Genomic DNA, 25,489 nt, shown 5'->3' on the forward strand with positions numbered 1-25,489 from the left:
GTTTCTAATAATTTTACTTAATAATGTCACATGGTTGGCAAATTTATTTTAGTTGAGGCCTACCTCTTCTAGTTTTAACAATGTTGCTTCAAATACTGCGACATCGTTGGCAAATTTCTTTTGGTTGGGGTCTGTCAAGGTTTCTATTAATTTTACTTCTAATACTGCCTCATAGTTGGAAAATTTCTTCTGGTTAAGGCCTACCAAGGCTTCTAATAATTTTACTTCTAATATTGCCGCATATTTAACAAATTTCTTCTCGTTGAGGCCTACCAAGGCTTCTAATAATTTTACTTCTAATACTGCCGCATTGTTGGCAAATAATTTTAAGGTTGGAGCCTATCAAGGCTACTGATAATGTTGCTTCTACTACTACAGCATGGTTGGCAAATTTAGTTACACTATTACCCAAAGTCCTGTTAAGTGCTGCCTCTAAGTGAGATGTCTGCAAGTACACAAATGAGGTCTCTGAAATGAGTGCTGCCAAAAGTCCTGTTACCTTATCATCATACAAATAACAATCTCTTCAAATTCTTCAACTAATGCTAGTGTTGTTTTGGGTTATACTTGTATTCACGGTTTGTATTATGTGTAAGGTGCAACCAAAACAAAAAGCATAATGGATTTTAGTGCTACTCAATTCAACAGCAAATTCATCAGACTAGGTGCCCACAGTCAAACTAGGTGCTTGCACGTCATGTGACACACTTGTCATATGCGCTTCAAACTTTGGCCTCATCATTATAAATACCCAATGCCCTGCCCTTACACCTGTAGGAGTGGAAAACTTTTCCAGCAACATGATGGCAGGTCCTGGCATGCTGAATGAGGAGCAGCTTGGCTTCTTTATTAGATACCTGCACCGGGAGGGGTATGATAATATCCCCCCTGTGACCCCCGGGATACAGTCCCTGCACAGGCTGAGGAGGCATTTCAATGTCTGTCTGAGGCTGCATGTGGTCCAGCGGATCTGGAGTGACGTAAAGAGGTAGCACCCAGATCTAGTGAATTAGCTAAGGGCAGAAGTAAAAGGTAGATCTTAATGGTGTTGCCCGCCCAATACCTGCCATATAGATATACCCATATATGCCATATAAAGTATATGCCATATACCTTATAGATGTTGGTTTTCAAGGACCTTTTGAGGGTAAGATCAAGGACCTTTTGAAGGGAAACCCTCCTCCTCCTCCTCCTCCAGCAGCCTATTAAATTTTGGTATCCACAGACAAAGAAGAAAGCTCCGGCACTTTTATAGGCTTGAACCGCCTATACAAAAAAGTGCTTTATGGGTTCTGACACCAGCCATAAATTAGTATAACAAGCCGTGTCTCGCTCACCATAAATAAAGGGTTTCGTCATAGAACACTTTCTCAGAGGAAGTTTTCTATCACGAAACGCGTCAGACCTCAGACGCTAAGTATGATTAATATGTTGTTTAAATAAAGTATAGAATTTTATGTTCTGGTCTGGAGACGAGCGATTTATTCGGAAACCCGGGAGTTCACTGCCTCTACACTATGAATCTTTTACATTTTTGGCCACCATTGTGCTATTCGATATGACTATGAAGATTTTCATTCATCCAGGTCATGGTATATCTAATATAGGTAAATCTAAAACAACTGCTGAGTAATCATTGAAGACGTTTCACTACTCATCCGAGCATCTTCTTCAGTTCAAGTTTCACTACTCATCCGAGCATCTTCTTCAGTTCAAGTTGAACTGAAGAAGATGCTCGGATGAGTAGTGAAACGTCTTCAATGATTACTCAGCAAGTCCAGTTGTTTTAGATTTACCTATATTAGATACTGTGCTATTCTTTATATTAAAAACACTTGTTCAAACCTGTATATTTTTTCATTTAACTACTACTCAGATAGTACAGAATTTGTTGATACCTTTAAGAAGGGGTTGGATGGCTTTTTAGCAAGTGAGGGAATACAGAGTGATGGAAGATAGCTCATAGTACAAGTTGATCCAGGGACTAGCCCGATTGCCATCTTGGAGTCAAAAAGGATTTTTCCCCCTCTGAGGCAAATTGGAGAGGCTTCAAATAGGGTTGTTTTGCATTCCTCTGGATTAACTAGCAGTTAGGCAGGTTAAAATAGAGTTAAAAGGTTGAACTTGATGGACATGTGTCCATCACACACTATGTTATACTGCACATCTATAGTGAACGTCAATAATTTTCTGAGATTTGTAGTTGTGGCTGGTCACAACTGGAAGTCATAAATTACAGTCTGTTATTTTTAATGATTTAAAAAGCATTAAAAAAATCAAACCACGCTATTTCAAACTTTTGGGCAAGGGAAGTCATAGGAATTATGCCCAAACTTTTTTTTTTAAGTAGAGAAAACTAAACCATTGTGGTTGCATATATTGCTTGGAAATGCATGGTAATTGTTGAAAAAAAAATAATTTCATTTAAAATTTCATTGATAAATGTGACCCTTATATTGTGAATAATAGGGTTATTTATAACCTTACTGCTGTCTCGAATGTAATTTGTATAACAATAATAAGACTGTAAATACTCCAAGCCGCAGTGTAGACAAATGTTGTAGAAGTACTGAAACTGATAGATGACTTGTTTTGTTTCTGTCTGCCTTTCTATACTGTTATCTTATCTACTTAAAGGGTTTGTTCACCTTTAAATTAACTTTTAGTATGACAAAGAGAGCGATATTCTGAGACAATTTACAATTGTTTTTTATTTCTTTATTTTTTGTGGTTTGAGTTATTTGGCTTTTTATTCAGCAGCCCTCCAGTTTGCAATTTCAGCAATCTGGTTGGTAGTTACCAAATTACCGATGTATTACTGATTTGAATAAGAGACTGGAATATTATATGGTTAAGACCTGAACAAAAAGATGTGTAAGAAAAAGTAGCAATAACAATAAATATTTAGCCTTACAGAGCATTTGTTTTCCGATGGGGGTCAATGACCCCCATCTGACAGCCAGAAAGAAGGAAAATAATTCAAAAGCTGCAAAAAAGAAAAAAAGAAGACAAATTGATAAGCTACAACACATTCTATAACATACTAAAAGTTTAAGGAGAACTAAAACTTAACTAAAGAAATGTTGTACATTATGTTTTGTGCTTCTGTACCAGCCCAATGCAATTTGCTAATTCACTGCACATGCTCTTTGCTGCTGTCAGTTACTGAGCTTAGGGACCAACTCACAATATACAGTACACGTAGAATATAAATGTCACAATATAAGGCTGATTAGTAATAATACAGGTAATTACTACATGGCAGCACAGAAACCAGTGCAACTAGCATCAGAATTTAATAATCAGCCTTGAAGCATCAGTTTATATTACAGGCCAACCTCATTTTCTGCTTGATAATTTGCAACAATCCCTAAGCTTAGCTTCTCATCAGCTGCTCAGAGCCCACTGAGCATGGAAAGTCACAGACACTTTCCAAGATGGTGAACCCCTGTGACAAGTTTGAAGTCCTGGATCATTGGTGCTCTTGACAAGATAAATCTTTAGACTGGTGCAATAAGTTCAGTAACTAAAATTTGGCATTTTTAGCCACATTCATTTTTAAGGTTTAGTTCTCCTTAAACATAAAGGTGAACAACCACTTTAAGTGAAGCTGATATTTGAATACAAGACATAAAGCAGAAAATATTTAAGTTTGTGCTAAAGGCTGGATTCACTCACATGCCACTTCTGATTTTTATTACTCATTGTCCTCTTCATTCTATGATTTGTTTTTGATAAATGCCTCTGTTCCAGTTACTACTCCTCATTCAGATAATAATTATTGCTTTTTTGCCTCTCTCTTTCTTTCCGTTTCATATGAAACAGATTGTAACTCATCTCCAAATAGCTGTGTTTGAAAAACAACCTGCTAATGATTTCAGGATCCATGAGCCTGATCAGCCTGAAGAGCAAAGCAATTAAAATATTTATACATTGCTAATTGTCAACATCTCCCAAATCATCCAAGTAAGTTTACCTCACCACTTCATGCCTGCAACATGGGGAGGGAGTCAGTGTTCAGAGAGCAGTTTCATGCCAGAATAATAAATAGCTAAATTATAAATTTGTAGAAAATTGTAGAATAATACACACGTCAAAATAAACAATTCTTCTAATTTTGCATTAGACACATACATAAGCACAGTGTCTATTGAGCCAGTGTTGTACTATAAAAAATATTTCACTGTTTTCTTTACATGATGAAACAGCAGTTCTTTAAAAAGAAGTCAGCAAAATGTCTTGATGTCTACATTTACACCACAAATGAACACACAAAATATGTTACAGAGATACTGTCGCGGCAATACACTGCTCCACCAGAATTCTGCACTAAAACTCATTTATTTTGAGCAAACAGATATTTTTAATATTTCATTTTGAAATTTGGCATGTGGCTAGGCATAGTGTCAGTTCCCCAGCTGCCCTCAGGCCATGTGACTTGTGCTGTGCACTGTGATGGGAACAATTTTCTGTGTGTCTACAATGACACTCCTGTCTCTAATAATGTGTAATCAGTGTAGGACTGGGCTAGCAGGGCGCCCCTAGGCCCGATGTCATCTGTCGCCCCATCGCTTCCCTTTATTCAATTCAATTTTAATCATCAGGTCCAGAGCAATGGTGATTGGTGTACATGAAATTTAAAAAATGTGGTATCTCCTGTGCCTCTCCAGTGTTTCTGAAGCAATGTGGGTGTGGTTGGGCTGCATGCCGCCCCCTAAAATCCTGCCACCCTAGGCCCGGGCTTTGGTGGCTTCTCCACAAATCCGGGCTTGGTTGTGGTGGGGCTCGGGGGTAGAACCCATCAGCTATGCATGTTTTAGATCCAACTGAATTGCTTTTTTTTGCATAGACCTTGCATCAAGCCAAATCTATGATTGGGGTGTATATAACCCAGAGGAATATATATTGAATACAGCAGCATGTAGGGCAAAAAACAAAGGCTTAAATTTACAAATATGTTGTTAAAACAGTATCGCCGGCTTGCACTTCTCATGAAATTATATTAGGGAAAGCTAAGAGAGGTAGAAGTGGGTATTAGTACAGTAACTCTGAATTTGTACACGCTATTCCCTGATAAAGAGGGGCGGAGCCTCACAAAAACTCATTGGAAGCCAGGAGCAGTCAGCATCTTCTCCTTTACTTGTACTTTTAGTCATTTTGTGAGTAGACATCTGTTTTTGCAATTTATACATTAAAAGGTTTAATGCACTATTCTATTGCTTTTTCACATTGTCTTTTTAAAACCTACAGTACTCTTAATAAGTTTGTGAGAATATAGGCAGAAGAGGGAGCACTGTGGTGGACCCTTACCTGTTACTCACATTCCCTGCTAATTGTTAACAGGATTTTGAATCCTTGCAAGTATACCATTCGTAATACACTATGAGAGTTTTCCCTTGTGTGCTCTCTTTCTCAGCACTTAATTATATTAAAATGTAATTTTCCTGATAATTCACCCTTCACTTTGTTGCCATTCTCCTTAAGAGATGGGATAACTGGTAGCTCAATCTCACGTGAGCCTGTAGCTTTCTTTTAGACAGAGGAGAAACTGCACACAGACACCATGCTTCTCTTACTTCAAGAAGACAAAACTTTATTAACACTTCTGCATTAGCAGACAAAGATCTTGTCACATCACACTGTATCAGTATCAGATCAGTATGGGAACTGTATGAGAGCACACATATTAATACATATCTTAACACCCCACTTGCTCTCATATTACAGAAAGACATATTTAGCATAAATGTATAGTACACTGATTTATACTCCAAATATTTAATGTACAAATTCTCCCAGTTTAAACTTTGTTACTGGCTTAGTCATAAAATCTGCTACCATTTTGTTTGTGGAACAATACTCAATACACCTTTTACAGCAAACTCGGTTCTTTGCAAGAGCTATTGCACCTTGATTATCTTTTAGAAAATTTACTGTCTCATATTGACATTCACTGTCCATTTCTTTGAGCAACTGCACAACATATAAACTCTCCTGTGTGGTAGCAGCCAGTGCTATATATTCAGCCTGACAGAAAGACTGTGGGTTGTTTCTTTGACTTCCAAGAAATCAGTTTACCATTCGTGGATAGACTTAAAACAATATCCCATTGTGCTTTTTATTGCAATTAGGTCTGAGGCACAACTAGCATCACTATATGCCTCAAGTTTTAAGTTCTCTTTGCATTTTCTGTAGCTTAACTCAAAATCAATAGTACCTTTCACAACATAGCTGGCTTTGTATGTTTCAGATCCATCTGCATTGTTTTTTATTGCATAAACCCATCAACCCCCACTGAATGTTTACATTCTGGTAAAGTGGTCAGTATGAATGTGTAATTCTCCCTCTGCTCTCTTAAAGGAGAAGGGAAACTGCCAAGGCAGTTTATTGGCAATAGATTAGCCACACAGTGCATGCTAGAACACCATTTTTATTCTGCAGAATGATTTTTCATACCTGAGTAAACAGCTCTGTTTGTTTAGGATAGCAGATGCCTTATTAGATTACTGTGACATCACTTCCTGCCTGAGTCTCTCCCTGCTTGCTCATAGTTTTGGGCTCAGATTACAGCAGGGAGGGGAGGAAGGAGGAAAGAGGAGCAAACTGAGCATGCTCAAGCCCTAGCACTGTAGGTTTAAGATGGAAACAGGAAGTCTGATACTGAAGCCCATGTATACACAATAGAAGGAAAGAAATGTGGTGATTCTTTTGACAGAGGACTCAGTGCAGTGTTACTTTGAGAGTTTACTAGTGTATTTATAAAGACCTTTCTGATAAAGCTTACTTAATTTTAACATTTCCTTCTCCTTTACCTTCAGATACTGGGACCTCCCCTGGATTTGGGTTTAATATAGGGAGTACACACCTTTCCCTATAAATGTTATCATCATCATCTAACATATCATTTTGAGTTTGTCTCTCTCATTTATGCCTATGATTAACTTTATTTTTTGTTATTTTCTAATAAATAGTATTTTTTACTATTGCATGATTGAGGGCATACCTGGTGCCCATTTTTGGAAGGGGTGTTTGGGTGAGTATGTACCCTGTTACTGTGAACAATGTCTCTCATTTACATTCTTTGTAATGAACTTTACTAGCCTGTGTTTAAAAACCTTTCCAGTGCTTGGGTAATATACCAGATATGAGGGACTATTTCTGTCATATCCTACAGAAATTCCCTTTTTACACTATGGGGCATATTTATCAAGGGTCAAATTTCGAATTGAAAAAACTTCGAAATTTTAATTCAAAAAGACCAACCCAAACTAAGCTGAACTTTTTTTGGTCGAATAGGTCTGTTTTCGATCATTCATATTCGGCCGAATTCAAATCGTACGAATAGAAGAAATAGCACATTCGATCGAATTCGATTCAAAGTTTTTCCCAAAAAAAACTTAGATTTTTCAAAGTCCACCAATTGACTCCAAATAGGTTCTAGAAGGTCCCCCATAGGCCAAAACAGCAATTCGGCAGGTTTTAGATGGCGACTGGTCGAAGTCAAATTTTTAAATTTTTTTCAAATTCGAATCGACTTTGGACTATTCCCTAGTCGAAGTACACAAAAATAGCTCAAAATTAGATTTTCTTTTCATTTGAAAATTCACCTAGACCTTTTCTAAATCTGCCCCCTTTGAGTCTAGTTTTTTTCTGTCATACTGGTATGCAAAGTATTCTGACCCAAAAGTTTTCATCTTTGATAGATTAGGCTTTCTCCCAGTTAGCATGTAGTACATAGCAATTACTGCATGTGTCCCTAACTCTTTTGGCAATTTGCTCTCAAGTAACATACACCTTGCCATCTCAAATAGTGTTCTCTAATTTCTGAAAGTTATTTGCCATAAATTCTGTGCCATTATCAGACCATATACATTTGATAGTCCCATAGGAGGCAGTATCAGCAACGAACTTTTGGCTAATACTGTATCACTTTTATTTTTCAAAAAGTACACAAATACTGCACCAGATTAATCATTAGGAAATACTATGGCATATCTATAACCATCTTTTGCTACTGGATCTATGGGGCCTACTAAATCAGCTTGTACTAGTTAAAATGATTGTTGGCACGGGTGTCAGACTCTCTGTTTCTGTTCTGAACAAAATTTCTCTGGGTACAAATTTCACAATTTAGGTTAGACTTATCAACCTTACCCTTAATATTCATTCCATCAACTACACTTTTAAACTATACTTTTGTAATTTTAAAAGATCATCATAATTACAGTGACCAAGGATTTCATGCCAAGTTTGAATATCATAACAACCATGACAACTGTCACCAGTCTCATCAAAAGTACTCAGATAATAAAGACGATTATATTTCTTGATGGTGAATTTGGTACCGTTCTTATGGATCAGTTCACTGTCATCTTGTCAAAATTTAAAAAAAGATGTGCTGTTGCTTATTGCTGCTTCAACAGAGAAAATGTCCTGTGGATATGTGGGGATATACAGTGCATTTAGTAACATTGTATTTACTCTGTTCCCCTTGCTGTCAGTCAGGCACACTTCTGGTTTACACCAGAAGTCTTTTTACCGTCCACCAACTCCATATAGTGGTTCTCAGGCTTGAATATCTCATCAAATTTTTTAAACTTTTTAATGTTTGTAATTATATGCGATGTTGCTCCTATATCCACCATTAGTCCATTTGTTGTTAAACTGTCTGCTTCTGCTTCTCACTTATTTTTTTTTTTTTTTAAAGTTTTTATTTTAAAATTTTCAAACATTCAACATACACAATATGAATAGTAGAGGTAGAGAGAGAAGAAATAGATATTAGAAAAGAAAGTTGTGAAGGAAGGGGGAGGGGAGGTAAGGTACAGACTGGCATATACATTATATTAGAATACTTGTAGTTAACCTGTGTGTACTTTCAACCAGGTACCCCAGACAGCATCAAATTTTTCAGGGCAGCCCCTTGACAGATAGGTCAGTTTCTGATTTGAGAAAGAATCATTGATCAACTTTTGCCAATATTGCAGTGTAGGAGGGTTAAGTGACTTCCAATGCATTAATATGGCTTTCTTGGCAAAATATAAGAGCTGCAGGTAACAAAGTCTAGAGTAGGAGCGTAACTGGAGGTCACCCGTTATCCCCAATAAACAATTTTCCGGTGAACAAATACTTGGTAATGCAAGTTTTTCATTCAAGAATTGAAGTACAACACTCCAAAATCCCTGGATTACCGGACAGGTCCAGAATACATGAAACAAGGTACCCGGTTCCTCTCTGCACTTGGGACATAGGTCTGAAACATTTTCATAAATTTTAGCCAATCGGTAGGGAGTTAAATAGACTCTATTCAAGAATTCTATTTGTATAAACCTGTCCCTCATAGAGATAGATAGCTCAGTGACTAACTTGAGAGCGTCCTTCCATTTTTCTTCATCTAAGTCAGGAATATCACTTTGCCATTTGCCCTTAACCCTCTCAAGGGGGGAGGGACCAGCGGTAGATAGGATAGTATACAACCAGGATAGGGGTTTTGTTAGGTCCACTCTATGTAAATATGTCTCTAAGGTTGTCATCTCTAAACTTACAGGTCTCACTGGAAATTGTACATTGAAAGCATGTCTTAATTGCAAATAGCGAAACAGCATATCTGGGTGAGGGTGTACTTCCCGTTGTAGTGAAGCATATGTTTTACATTCACCCCCAGAGGTTATATCCCCAAGCGTTTTTATCCCCAGCTGTGCCCACCGTGCAATGTCAGGGAGTGAGTGAAAATGAGGTAGGTGGGTATTACCCCACAATGGTGTATAGGGAGACCAGGCTGTAGAGGTCCCCCTGGCTAGTGTTTGAGACTTCTGAAATACCTGTACCACCGTGCGCATAGAAGTAGTGGTAACGTGATAGGGGGAGACACCCCTGTAAAGGAGTTTGGCAAGAGCCTCAAGGGAACCAATTACAGCGGCTTCTAGGACCACTGCCGAGTTGCTCAAATCAGGGACAAACCACCAGTGGGCATATACCAATTGGGCCGCAAGGAAATAAAGTTTGAGATTAGGCAATGCTAGGACTCCTCCAGTAACTGGTACCTGTAGCACCCTAAAGCTCAATTGAGGGTGTTCTCCTGCCCAAAGAAAGCTTCTAATTATTTTGTCTATTCTGGCGAACCATTGGGCTCGAGGGTTTATGGGAGAATTATGGAAAACATATAGAAATTTAGGTAGGAAAACCATTTTGAACATATTAATTTTGCCTGGTAGAGAGAGAGGAAGGTCTTGCCACACAGAGACTTTGCTAGTCAGAGCCTGTACTACTGGATCCAGGTTGAGTTGCTCAAATCTGTTAAGATCTTTATGGATCACTATACCCAAGTATTTAAACGAGTCTGCTACCCTGAGCTGGAGTAAGGGGTTCGGAGAGTCGTGAGGAAGGGGATCTATAGGAAACACCACCGACTTATCGAGATTGATTTTCAGACCTGAGAATTGGCCAAACTCAGAGACAGTCGTCAGGAGATTCTGTAGGGCCGCACCAGAGTTAGCCAAATATATCAGCATATCATCCGCATAAAGTGATATTTTTTCACACAGGTTTCCTATATATAAGCCCTGTATTCCTTCATTAGCCCGTATTATGATGGCCAGGGGTTCTATGGCTAGGGCAAAAAGCAATGGCGAGAGAGGGCATCCCTGTCGAGTGCCCCTTCCCAAAGATATATTTTCCGATAGTTGCCCATTGACCAGAATCTTAGCTCTTGGGTGCGCATATAATGTCTGAATCCATTTCCGGAGATTCGGGCCTAACTTATAACGTGCCAATACCTCCCACAAGTACTGCCACTGCACCGTGTCAAAGGCCTTTGCCGTGTCGAGGGACACCACAATTCTATTACCCACATTATCATGGTGGACCGCCAGGTTAGTGAAAAGGCGTCTCACATTGATATCAGTGGCTTTTGAGGGCATAAAGCCTGTCTGGTCCGGATGTATGAGTGCAGGTGCGACCAGTTTGAGTCTATTAGCTATGATCTTAGCAAATATCTTTATGTCACAATTAAGGAGGGATATAGGCCTATAGGAGTCACATCTATCCGGGGGTTTGCCTTCCTTATGTATTAGAGTGATGTAAGCATCATAGCAGGAATCGGGCAGAGCCCCTGTAGTAGTAATTCCATTAAAGAGAGCTAGGAGTTTAGGGGCTAGAAGATCCACATATTTCTTATACCATTCTATGGGTATCCCGTCCGGTCCAGGCGTCTTTCCCATAGGGAACCCAGTAATTGCATCCTTAACCTCATCTAGAGTAATGTCTTGGTCTAATTGCATGGCCAGATCCGGAGAAACCTCTGGGAAATCTACAGTATTTAGGAACTCCTCGAGTCTATCCGGAGAAGTATCAGGTGGAGATTGATATGTGGATTGAAAATACATCTCAAATTGTTGTACCATTTGTGCCATGTCTGTGATTAGGTCATTTCCACTAGCAATGGCCTGTATCATAGTCCTAGGCACATTCCCCCTAGCTAATACAGCCAGTAGTTTCCCATTCTTGTCACCCTTGTCATACCAGGTAGCCGCCCTATAAAGCTCCTGTTGTGAGTATTTCTCTACGAGAAGTAAGTCCAAATCTCTCTGTGCTACTTGCATAGCCTGTTTAGTTTCGTCAGACTCATTTTGTGTCAATTCTGATTCTGCTCTAGCTAGGTTAGTTTTGGCAAGAGATAGGGCTTGCTCTCCCTCTCTGCGGGTAGATGTAATAAGTGAGATATATGCACCCCTTATATAAGCCTTACCAGCATCCCACACAATATGGTCTGCTGCAGTGTCTTGGTTTACTTCCCAGTATTGTGTCAGCAGAGGGAGGAGATGTTCACTAACTAAAGGGTTAGCTATCCATTTGGGGGGTAATCGCCATTTATCACCTCGCCCTTGAGCGGTTCCACCTAGAGATAGTAAGAGGGGGGCATGATCTGAACACATCCTTGTCAAATATTCAATGGAGTCAACATACGGTAAAATTGTAATTGTACCTAGGCATAAATCAATACGAGACATCGCCGCCGAGGCTACAGAGTAACACGAATATTGTTTAAGCTGAGGGTGTCGCCATCTCCAAACATCCAGAAGGCCTGTGGTTTCCACCCAACGGGCAAAAATTTTGGTATCATGGGTAGAGGGGTGTAATCTATCTAGGGCCGGGTCTGGGACCAGATTAAAGTCACCCGCCCACAGCATACGATGATTACCCATTTCAGCCACTTTTAGTAAAATTTCATTTAATATTTGAATATCAGCGGGAGGAGGTAAATATACATTAACTATTATATAAGTGGTGCCGGCAATTTGGGCTTTTAAGATTAAATACCTGCCTCCCTTATCCGAAGTGATTGCGTGAAAATGGAAGTGTAATGACTTCCTGACCAGGATAGCAACTCCCCTGGAGTATGTAGAGAAATCCGCATGATATGCCACCGAGACCCAGTTCCGCCTGAGCGCGCGGACTCTCTGCCCAACTAGATGAGTCTCTTGGAGCAATATAAGATCCGCCCCAGACTTCTTAGCCGTATCTAGTACCACCGCTTGTTTAATTCTGTCGTTAATGCCACGCACATTCCAGGATAGTAATTTAAAATTACGTGGAGCCATAATCATGTTTAGAACAAATTATAAACCAGTGGGGCCATAGTGACCCCAATGGGCCCGTGATGATTGTATTGGGGAATATCGGATTCCGTTGTGACTTTCGTGAGGTATCTAAAGCTGTCAACAGCGATGTCTCGGTCAACCACCAATTAGTATTACTCCTTAAACCTCCCCTCATAGAAGCAGGCAGAGAAGAAAGAGAAAAGAAAGAGAAAAGACATAGATAAACAAAATATCCCATTACAGTAAACCCCCCACCCGGTATCCTCCTCCCAACCTGGAGATACATTTTCCCGTAATTCGAACAATCCCAACAGGGGAGTGGGTAGCACCGGTATTAACTCTTAAAATAAGTGAAACAGGGGCAGAGTCTGAGTCTCCGTGTTACCTAAAGTAGCATAGGTATATCAGGTAGATCCTAACTTTCCTTGCTGCAGCAGGGTCAGACTGAAAAAGCCAAATACAGTAAGCATTGGTGCAAAACAACTAGCACGTACATCGGGTAACAACATCCGGACTGTGTAGATCCCAAGTTGTAGGGTTCCCCCAACAGCAAAGCAGAGGGGCGGGTTCCGATATAACTCAGGAGAATGAGCTGTCTGCCTTCCAAATGAGGGCAGAGTCAATGAGCAAGGTGAGCATTGAACTGGCAATGCATCTGGGGTAGTTCTGAGAGCCCAGACGAAGAAACAAGGATAGTCTTTATTAAACAATCCATATTTGAGGGTTTCGAGGTTCCAGGTCTCTTATACTCAGAGATGGGAGAGTAAACAATAAGATCATGTTCCTCTGGGCAGTGTAGGCACTTAGGCAACTTCGCCCTCCCTGTGTCGCAGGGGGTAAGGATTGTGGCTTATGACTTTGTCTGTACTATAAGGCTATATCCAGTCAGGGAAATGTAAATAGAAATGTTCTCACCTGCTGCAGCTTCCGCATGTGTCATCTGCTCAGTTGGGGCGATGAGGGCTGGCTCTAGGGGACGAATTGCCATGCACATCCAACCATGCGCTTGCCTCTTGAGCCGAGGTAAAGAAGTTGGCTTTATCTCCGGCTTGAACTCTCAATTTAGCAGGATATAACATAGCATATTTCAAATTAGCTTCCCGCAGGCGACGCTTGACTGCCGTAAAGGTGCCTCTTTGCCGTTGGAGTTCAGCAGAATAATCAGGGTAGATGGATACCTTTTTCCCCTCTACCATAATATCTGGGCTTTGTCTGGTTGCCTGTAGTATGGCATCGCGGTCCCTGAAGTTCAGCAGTCTAATTAGGAAGGGTCTCGGCGGTGCTCCTGGCGGGGGGCTCCTACCTGGAACCCGGTGGGCTCGCTCAACCGCATAAAATGATGAGAGGGCAGCTGTGGGAACAGAGTCTCTCAGCCATTTTTCTGCAAAGGTCACTGGATCCGTCCCCTCCACCCTTTCTGGGAGCCCCACAAGCCGCACATTGTTGCGCCTCTGACGGTTCTCATAGTCATCCAGCTTGTCAGTGCAGGCTTTGAGCTTAATTTCCATGCGAGCTATTGCTGGGGGAATTGGCGCGCAGGCGTCTTCAAGAGTTGAGATTCTATTTTCTGTCTCACACACTCTCTCACGCATATTCTGGAGATCAGCCCGAAGCAGTGAAAGATCAATTTTAACTTCCTCTATTTTAGTGGAGAGCGAGGTTCTGCAATCTGTAATTGCGTCCAGTAGCAGCTGTGTCGCCGCTTCAGGTTGCGGTGGTGGGGAGCTCGTAGCCGTTGTTTGGGTCTCCTTAGGTTGGGAGCCATTTTGAGAGGGTTGCCGGGCAAACTGCTCAAGTTTGGATGCCGCATCAGATTTCGGTTTTTGTGTTTTGCTGCCTCCCATCATGAGAAGGACAGTGTTGTTATAGTAGATACTGCACTTGGTGCTAGAGTAGGATCTCAATAAGTAGTGGTAGGTTGCGGTACACAGAGCTCTCGTCTGAGCCCTTTACATTATAGTAGCAGCCATGCTTGTCCTGTCCCACCGGACAGACTGTTGTTGCAGGTGCTGTAGGGGTCTGTGGGTAATTGCCCTAATCAGGGAGCTTATTGTAGAACCTGTGTGGGCATTTGATTGCAGATGCTGGGCTGTAAGTGGTAGGTTGCTATGCACAGGGGTATCTGAGATCTCCCAGATGGATTCCCACCACTTGAGTAAAAAGACAGCCCCTCCTTGTAGCAAATGGCCTTTGTGCGTAGAGCACACTGGTTGCTTTTCCCTGGAATCAATTCAGTTGGGGCTGCAGGGAGTCACTATCCCTCTACCACAGGAAGGAGCAACAGGCCTCACTGCCTCATGCTTCCCAGCTCACAGGCGGTGGAAACAGGGATTTAGCCAAAAGGATGCACAAGGGGCGCCCCCAGGGTCTGCCAGGCACTCACCCCCCTCTCCTTCCGTCACTTGGGCCGCACACTGCTGTCCTGGCCGTAGTCGGCCGGGTTGGAGTTCCGGTCCGCGCGCGATCGGGTCAGAGCCGTACGCAAGGCCGCGGCTTTGGGCGCGACACTAGGCCGCACTACGTGTATCTGCCCGGGAGCTGTTGGAGCGGCGGTTTTGGGCTTAAATGGGAGCGGATACCCCCTGGAGCTGCAGGTGCCCACTGCTAGTCCGCAAGGGCTTTACTCTTTGGGGGAAAGTCACTTTTTTAGAAGGACCCTGGGAGCGCCTGAAATCTGCGTCCACGCCGGTTGCCAGCTAGCCACGCCCCCCTCTTCTCACTTATTTTAAAGGCAATTGTTTGCTCTGTGTCATCAGCTCCTTGTTTTACATTGTCCTGCCCCTTACATCTGCACTTGCCTTTTTATGTGTTGGGCTCTTGTAATAGTTATACCACTGTGACTTTCTTTTATCAAGTTTGCTTGGGCACGCGTTAGCTTTTTGGCCCTTTTGATTGCAGTTGTAGCAGACAGGGTTAATGTTGCCTCTCTCCCTTACTGTTGTAACAGGGTTGCTGACCTGCATCACATTGTGTTTGGGCTGACACAGTATTTCTCATTGTCTTCAAAACTTCTTAACTGTGGTTTAAACTCAGTAAAAGTCACTTTTCCTATCACCTTGTGTGATATGGATAGCAAAGGGTTTAAATGATTCATGTAGGCCCTTCAGAATCATTGCAATCAACAGTCCATTACTTACATAGTTACATAGTTACATAGTTAAATTGGGTTGAAAAAAGACAAAGTCCATCAAGTTCAACCCCTCCAAATGAAAACCCAGCATCCATACACACACCCCTCCCTACTTTTAATTAAAATTCTATATACCCATATCTATACTAACTATAGAGTTTAGTATCACAATAGCCTTTAATATTATGTCTGTCCAAAAAATCATCCAAGCCATTCTTAAAGGCATTAACTGAATCAGCCATCACAACATCACCCGGCAGTGCATTCCACAACCTCACTGTCCTGACTGTGAAGAACCCTCTACGTTGCTTCAAATGAAAGTTCTTTTCTTCTAGTCTAAAGGGGTGGCCTCTGGTACGGTGATCCACTTTATGGGTAAAAAGGTCCCCTGCCATTTGTCTATAATGTCCTCTAATGTACTTGTAAAGTGTAATCATGTCCCCTCGCAAGCGCCTTTTTTCCAGAGAAAACAACCCCAACCTTGACAGTCTACCCTCATAATTTAAGTCTTCCGTCCCTCTAACCAATTTAGTTGCACGTCTCTGCACTCTCTCCAGCTCATTTATATCCCTCTTAAGGACTGGAGTCCAAAACTGAACTGCATACTCCATATGAGGCCTTACCAGGGACCTATAAAGAGGCATAATTATGTTTTCATCCCTTGAGTTAATGCCCTTTTTTATGCAAGACAGAACTTTATTTGCTTTAGTAGCCACAGAATGACACTGCCCAGAATTAGACAACGTGTTATCTACAAAGACCCCTAGATCCTTTTCATTTAAGGAAACTCCCAACACATTGCCATTTAGTGTATAACTTGCATTTATATTATTTTTGCCAAAGTGCATAACCTTGCATTTATCAACATTGAACCTCATTTTCCAGTTTGCTGCCCAGTTTTCCAGTTTAGACAGATCACTTTGCAAAGTGGCAGCATCCTGCATGGAACCTATAGTTCTGCACAATTTAGTATCATCTGCAAAAATAGAAACAGTACTTTCAATGCCCACCTCCAGGTCATTAATAAACAAGTTGAAAAGCAAGGGACCTAGTACAGAGCCCTGCGGTACTCCACTAACAACACTGGTCCAATTAGAAAATGTTCCATTTACCACCACTCTTTGTAGTCTATCTTTTAGCCAGTTCTCTATCCAGGTACAAATACTATGTTCCAGGCCAACATTCCTTAATTTAACCAGTAAGTTAAATTACTTAGTGTCTCTCCAACATTTCTCAGTGCTGTAATGGCTGTTTCTGCACATATTTTATAGTCTGTGGCACTTTCATTTGCAGCTTTCTGAAGAGATGTTAACTCCATATATAAGCTAATTATGCATGGCTTACCTTTGCCAGCATAGTGGTTTCTCAGGATTTGAAGAGCTTTCCTTCCATCATCAGCTGCTTCTCTTATAATCAGAGAAAGACTTTTATCATCCAAAAATTTAATTATCCCAGCAAAAGCCTCTTCTTTATTACTTCTGCCCTCATCCAAGTCTTTGTCCTTTGTGGGTTCATGCAGGATGGTTTCTTTAAGATTCATCAGGTGCATGTGGCCTAGAAACTGTCTTCCATAGTTCATAGTTCTTTTCTTCTCCATCAGTTTCCTCCCTCTCTCCTGGGCCCAGAACCTGTTGCAATTCTGTTTAAGAGATGGGATAACCGATAGCTCAATCTCATGTGAGCCTGCAGCATTCTTTTAGACAGAGGAGAAACTGCACACAGACACCATGCTTCTCTTGCTTCAAGAAGACAAAACATTATTAATAATTCTGCATTAGCAGACAAAAATTGTGTCACATGACACTATATAAGTATCAGATCAGTATGAGAGCACAAACATTAATACATATCTTAATACTCTCTTTGTAAAACATTATATATGATATTTTGAAAGCATCAATGTAAGAAAGAAGAGAATATGTTGTTTACCCAGTTCTGACTCAGGTTCCTCCTTCTGGGCAACTTACTGTCTTTTGAAAGTGCTCTACCAAAGTAAGATAAAGTGCACTTGGGTGGCACAGAACGTGTAAGGCAAGTTGTAAAATAAATTATAATTCTTTTAAAATAACTAGCTGCTTGTAGTCTTCAACTTTTCTGGTGCAGACCAGTGCCAACCTGTTTTCATATTTGGTGCTTGAGCACCCAGATCCACTGTTAATAGTGGTAAGCATATAACTACTCCTTACTGTACTCAATTACTGCATAATTGAGCCATATTTCCACAAACCCCAGGTTCCTTCTACTGGACAACCTACTCTCTTTTTAAAAGTGCCTAGCAAACAAAGAGTACAGAGGGTAGTTTTACCCAATATTTACATCACAAACCCCAGGTTCCTCCTTCTGAATCACCTACGGCTCCAATAGAGAATTTTGTGTCTCTCGTTTCTGTTAAAATGTCAGCAGACATGCTTCTGGTCTCTGTCTTTTTTGTACTAGGTTGGGTACTACGAGGATATTAGGTTGCGCGTGATGCATTATGACATAGGAACACTGGAGCTTTGGCACTAAATTAAAAGCTTTAAACCTCTTTTTGACTTTTTTAGACCTTGTGTGATCTACAAATCCCAATGCTTGCAGCCTTGAAATAGGGGTAGTATTATGACTATGTAGATATATATAAGGATTATGCAAATGGACCTGCCACTTAGATATAAAAAGCTGTATAATAAAAATCCTTTTCAAATTAAACATAAACCCCCATATATAGTAAAAGGCACTGCCCAGGAGCAGTAACACAGAGCAGCCAATAAGATGTTTGTTTTTTAACAGGTGACCAATAAATCCTACCTGCTGATTGGTTGCCATGGGTTACTGCACCAGGGCAAACTTTTATTACATAACCTCCAATGTCTTTTTTTTATTATATATCACTTAAACCTGTTATAAACTTGTTTAAAACTCTCAGCTGTTAATTATATATTGCTTGCCTCACCTCTATAATTTAGGCATAGCGGCAGGGCAGGCTCTTACTTTCACTTTCCATTCTGCACTTCTTAGATGTCACTGCACTCCCCCTCTATCCTTACCATCTAATTATGTAGCCAGTGCATGGGCATCAGGTGCCCCATTCTGGCACAAAAACAAGTTTTTGGCATAATGCAAAGATTAGACATGTACCCTGATCATTCCTAAACTGTGTAATTTTTTAAAACAAATATATTAGTGCATCAAAAAAATTAATTGTGCAATAGTGCTTAAATACAAAAACAATGACAGTGCAATGTATTAAGCAATGCATACTAAATATATAATTAATAAAATGTAGTGCCATCATTTTTCCAAAACACAGCTGCATTGTGCTTATAATATGAAAATGCATACTATTTCCTACTGTGAAACACGTACAATATACATAAATTTAAGTACATATTATAAACAATATATACTAAAGTGCAAAGTGCCATATTGTTAACAAAACACAGCAACCAGAGGGTAACATCTAAAATATATTCCTAGATTCATTAATATAGAAATTATTTAAAAAATAGAATAAAAAAAGTTGTTGTGGCATTTCATGATAAAGAAACCTAATAGCCGGAGGATAAAAAGTTTTCCTAAACGTCTAAAACATTTTCCTGATTTTAATAAGTCAAACAGATAATTAGAAGGATGAGTTCCATCTTTAATAATTCGGAATGCTCTATCTCCTTCGATAAATATCTTGCAGTGATGGTAAATTGAATCTAGTGCAACGTTCTGCCACGCATATCATCTGCTGTAAATCATTACACCACAATTTCCAAACCATGAGATGATATTCTGTGTCTCTCCACAGCCCCAATATAAAAAGTCTTTAAAATTTTTGCTGAAACTCCAATTTTCTATATTTTTCTTAGATAATAAAGACGTTGCCTGGCCTTCTTAGACTGTGCCCGAATATGTTCATACCATGTCAAGTCCGCAGAAATTTGGACCCCTAGATATTAAGGTTGCCACCTTTGCTGACGGCTATAACTGAACATGGGGGGGGGGCGGCAGATAGCATTGGGGTGGGGCACTGATGTAGGAACAGGCATGATGACATCAGAGGTGGGCACAATGATGTTGGTGGAGTTATGACACCGGGCGAGGCTATTGCATCACTTAGACGCAACTGGCTGGATTCTATCCAGTTTTCACAATGTTTTATGCCCAAATCTTTTAATTACCGGTATGAGATCTATTATACAGAAACCAGTTTTCAAGAAAGCTCTGAAATACAGCAATGCTAATCTAATTTAGAAAGAAAAAATCTTATTTTTTGATTGATATTCTTTTTTTGTAACTGTAGAAATGAACTGTTCTTTATAGTAACTAAGCCATATTGAGGTGAGTATTTTAGTATTTAAATGTTTTTTATGTATTGGCCAGATTATTGTTCGGGTTTCATAAGGCTGAAACCGAACAGAAAGTTCAGACACGAACAGGCCTTACAAAACCTGTTCGGGTCAAAAACGAACAGGTGGCAACCCTACTAGATATCTTAAACTACTTACCCTCTCTACTGCACCCCCACCAACAGTAAGTGTAGAATAAGACCTCTGCTGTTTCCTACTAAAGTCCACCCCCAACTCTTTAGTTTTGCTGATATTCACATAAAGACAATTCTCTTGACACCATGATACTAGATTCTCCACCTAATAACTTAATAATAACAGTGTACACAAAATGCCACATGCCTGCTTGCTGTGATTGTGAGTTCTAAGACTAAAATAAAAAAACATTTAAATATGAAGAAGTTTATTTTTGCTTGATAAACATCATTAAATAGAACTTGGAATAATTTCTTCAGTTCACAGGTCCCCTTTAATTTATTCTCTGGTGCTTTATTCACCAATAGATCTTTCCAGAGGACAAATGGACATTTCTTATGTTTAGAAAAAAGGCTCAAAAAGTTTTATAATGAAAATTGTTGAGTTGTGGACTTCGCACCTTGAAGGGAAAAACAAAGCCCTTTATATTATTAATCTTTGTGCAATTGGATCTTGGACTTTCTGTTGGAGATGCCTCAGTCTGTTCGTATCGGCGACAACGTTTCCAGCACCATCAGATTGAGCACAGGAGCTCCTCAAGGATGTGTTCTCAGCCCGTTTTTGTACACATTGCTGACACATGACTGCATAGTTAGACACAGCTCAAACCACATCATCAAGTTCGCCGATGACACAACTGTGGTGGGGCTCATCAGCCACAACGACGAGTCGGCGTATAGAAATGGTGCAGTGAGAACAACCTGTCACTGAATGTGTAAAAAACGAAAGAGATGATCGTCGACTTCAGGAGAACTCCCCCTGCTCACACACCATTCAACATCAACGGCTCCACAGTAGAGACAGTAAAGAACATCAAATTCCTGGGAGTCCACATCTCTGATGACCTCACCTGGACTACCAACACCGTCTTCATCACCAAAAAGGCTCCGCAGCGTCTTCACTTCCTAAGACGCCTGAAATGAGCCACCCTTCTGCCTCCTATCCTCACAGTGTTCTACAGGGGCACCATAGAGGGCGTCCTGACGAGCTGCATCTCCATCTGGTACAGTAGTGCCAGCTCTGCTGACCAGAAAAGTCTACAGCGGACTGTCAGAGCATCTGGCAACATCATTGGAGCAGCTCTTCCATCACTGCAGGACATCTTCCACAAGCGCTGTGCAAGAAAGGCCTCCTGCATTGCACTGGACTCCACACACCCCTCACACGGACTGTTCACGCTGCTCCCATCCGGCAGACACTTTCGCAGCATTAAAGCCCGAACAACCAGGCTGCGCAAAAGCTTTTTTCCGCAAGCTATCAGACTCCTCAACTCACTGCCTGCCCTCCCACTATGTTCCAGACACACCTGAACTGTGAACTTAACTTTGTGAACTGTTAATTTATTTGCACAATTCTAAAGGTTTAGACATGCATATATCCAATTTCTGCCAATATATTGCACATTTCATGATTACATATTTATTGTGTATTTTTAAGTGCCTTTTTGTGATATGTACTAGCTGGAGCCACATCGTCTCATCTTACAGTGTATTCATATACTGCTGAGATGACAATAAAGTTTACTTTGACTTGACTTTGATCTTAGCACAGGCTATTTGACCACACCACATCTTATTCTCAAATCCTCCTTTTTCAATCTCAAGTCAAACAGTTTCCTCAGATATGTTTAGGTTTTCCTGCTCCACGCTACTTTTACGTTATGCCACAGAATTGATAGGTATGATGATGCTTTAAAGAGAAGATAACAAAAAAAATCTACTTTACATCTCCAGTATTTTTCTGCTTCTCCACCCCATAACTAATTTGATATCTCTCTGCTTATCTCCTCAGCTGCACTCAATTTTCTTTGCATGCTGTCTGCTTCACACTCACAGGCACACCTTCCTTAAGGCATAGTTTTATGTAAATCCATTACATTCTGCAGCAACACATGTATCTAATATCTGCAGCTTGAAAATCTGTATGAGACAAGACAGTGTAAGGCTATAATATTTTTTAATACACATAAAGCATATACAATTACAAACCTTATATTGTGTACCTTCCCTATTTCTGTAGTAGATATTGCAGTGGTCTGTTTGGGGGTTTTCAAAGTACAGGTATGTGACCTTTTATCCAGAATGTGCAGGACCTGGGGTTTTCCAGATAATGAACCTTACCATAATTTGGATCTTCATACCGTAAGTCTACTAGAGAATAATTTAAACATTAAATAAACCCATTAGGTTGGTTTTGCTTCCAATAAGGATTAATTATATTTTAATTTTAATCAAGTACAAGGTACTGTTTTATTATTACAGAGAAAAAGGAAATATTTTTTTAAAATTAGGATTATTTGGATAAAATTGAGTCTATGGGAGGTGAACATCCTGTTATTCTGAGCTATCTGGATAACAGATCCCATACCTGTACTGTCTTTTACTTGGAGCTAGTTTTTAAACTTTTTATTTCAAAATGAAATGCTTTCAAATGCTATTTTCTGTGAAAGACTATCCAGACATAATTATAAAACTAGCAGCAGATAATAAAATGTGTCCACCTATATGTAAGGCCATATGGAACATATCTATATAGATATTTGATCTTCAAACAGAAGAATCAGACAACGAGACATAGGGACGTTTGCAGTGAGGTTGATCAGCTCCTGAGCACATCCATAGACTGATGAATTTTTTCAACAAGAAGTGTCTAGGTTTATATCTGTATTAATCCAATACAGTGTTTAGTGTTTTGCTGTTATACGCTAACAAATAATCTTCTGGTTTTGTCTGGAATGACTGGCTGGCAATATTGGCTCATGTATGGATATTTTAAGGCGGACACTTTTTGCAGAAACATTAATTACGGACAGATTGGCCTTCCAATGCAATATGGTTTGCTGGATGACTAACTATATGGTACAGTATGGCAAATGACACTGATGTTTTTAGAGCACACCACTTGCAACCCTATAAATTAATTTTGCAGTTTTGGATCACAACTCAGGCATGTTTATTAAATAATTGACCAGCAATGTAATTTTCAAATACATGCAACTACAGTAGATGATGACCATTTTTTTATAGGAACACAGTTACCCCAACTATTTTAATACATTCTCAACACTTACTTCTCTTCTCGGTTTCATTTTTCTCATCTTCTCTTTCCTGACTGACATGGTTTTGGTATTCAACAACTTTGGCTCCTCTCTCAGGACAACGTTGTGTATCCTCTTCTTCGCAGTCATAGTCATCTAGAATGGGAGTTTCCCTGATAGGCATTCCCAAGACTGAATTGTGGGACTGCAAACGGGATCCACGAAATTCCCGTGAAGAGGTTCCCAAAAGTACAGACGGTATGTAGTGGATCTCATGAGTTGCTTCTGTGCTAGCACTCTTCTGTGGAATCCTCCTCCGCTTGTTCCATCGTCGTTGAGCATACAAGGCAACAGAGAATATGAGAAGAAGCATCAGCAGAGCAATCAGTCCTCCCTGCAAAGAAATTATCCATAATTTAGATAATGGTGGCAGAAAGAATGGTACAAGGTAGGTACATACAATAGCTATCCTGCCAGATAATTTCAGTTATGTTTCCACCTTAAAATCTTCTTCGGTATCTTATAGGTATTTAGTAATATAAGCAATGTTGAGCTTCAGTGTTTTTTTTTTATTATTATTTTTGTTTGGGGATATTTTATATTATTGGCTTTTCTGTGCATTTTTCCAAATTTGGAATTACAATGCACTGGATATTAGGATTAGTGACTATATGAACCTTATTTACGATTTGAGTATGTATGTGAGAATGTATATTTTTTCATCTGTCTATTTGGGTCCACTTCCTATCTTCCATTTAGTAATTCAAACCTCTGCCTGGTTATTGGGGTGAGTGGCCCTAACAGCAGTATAAATGTCACTATTATAATTAGGGATGCAAATCCACTATTTGAGATTCGGCCAAATCCCTGAATACTTCATGAAAGATTCGGCTGAATACCGAACCTAATCCGAATCCTAATTTGCAAATTATGAACGGGAAGGGAAAAAATGGAAAAAAATTTTTACTTCCTTGCTTTGAGACAAAAAGTTATGCGATTTCCCTTCCTGCCCCTAATTTGCATTTTCAAATTAGGATTTGGTTCAGCCAGGCATGAGGATTCAGCTGAATCCGAGTATAGTGTATAACGAATATCTAATATAAATTATTCTAAAACAACTGGATTTACTGAGTAATCATTAAAATGATTACTCAGCAAGTCAAATTGTTTTAAAATAAATTATATTAGATATACCTTGACCTGGATGAATGAAAATCTTCATAGTCATATTGTACAACGAATGTTACACCAGGGTAGAAAAGGGGTGATTAACCCTTTAAGTGCCAGCAGAATTTCCCATTTCATTTGCACTCAGTGCCTGCCGTTTTTTGAACATTTTGTGCTCTCTCACTTCCAGGGGGCATTTCCTGGGGGGGATTTTTAGTTTACCTAGGAAAACTATAAATAGTTTTTTTCATTGAGCTTTCTGAAACTGCCTGTGTTTTTATGAAATTTCAATTCTGGAACAAGATTTAGAGCTCTAATAAAAAAAAAAAAATTCCCATTTTTCATGATATAGGATTTATAACACATAAATATTTTATTTTACCCACAAAAATTCAACTGACTTGGAAAGCCTCAAGTGTCTTGAACGCCCAAATTCCAGATATGTATAGTTTTATGGAGATTCCTGACTTCTATAGATCAAAAACTCCCAGCAGTAAATTACAGAATTTTCAAAGCACTACCAGAATATGGCATACTTTTCATTCTAAAGCCAAAAAATCCTGGAACAGTAGGTTCACGCCAGGAAACCATATATTTTTGAAAAATACACATTCTATTGAATCTAAAATTGGTAACCATGTCTTTTCTACTCCAAACTACCAAACATCAAAGCTTTTCTGAACGTCTCGATTTCTATAGAAATTTATGAAAAATCTTAAAAATCCCTTAAAAATGTTCATTTTGCAAGTGCATATCTCCCACATAGCATTAGGTACCAAGAAAAAACATCCTAAATATGAATGCAAGGGGTCCACTGAGCAGTTTGATGCCCATTGTGCACAGGATTACCAAAGTATCTGGTGTTTAGAGACCCCAAAATGAAGTTAGTGCATACAAATTGTCCCGGAAGTCACTTTAGCTAATGAAACATCAACATGTTTACTGCATATTTTGCTGGGTAAACCAAAAAAAAGAAAAGTTGACCCAATAAAACCCTTATGTTTTGGAAAGTATACATTTAGTTTTCCAGATATGTCGGTTTTGA

General features: G+C 39.8%; 1 protein-coding gene across 2 annotated transcripts in view; it reads right to left on the reverse strand.

Annotated features, from left to right (window-relative positions):
- The window catches only part of LOC108700042 (astrotactin-2), an 882,685-nt gene that overhangs the window by 688,887 nt on the left and 168,309 nt on the right, over window positions 1-25,489 (reverse strand). For both annotated transcript variants that reach the window (XM_041574753.1, XM_041574754.1), the window contains one exon: window positions 23,311-23,671. In XM_041574753.1, the coding sequence (XP_041430687.1) occupies window positions 23,311-23,671 (361 nt within the window). The remainder of the gene's footprint in view (window positions 1-23,310; window positions 23,672-25,489) is intronic.

Source organism: Xenopus laevis, chromosome 8S (genome assembly GCF_017654675.1).
Source record: "Xenopus laevis strain J_2021 chromosome 8S, Xenopus_laevis_v10.1, whole genome shotgun sequence".
NCBI classification, from domain to species: domain Eukaryota; kingdom Metazoa; phylum Chordata; class Amphibia; order Anura; family Pipidae; genus Xenopus; species Xenopus laevis.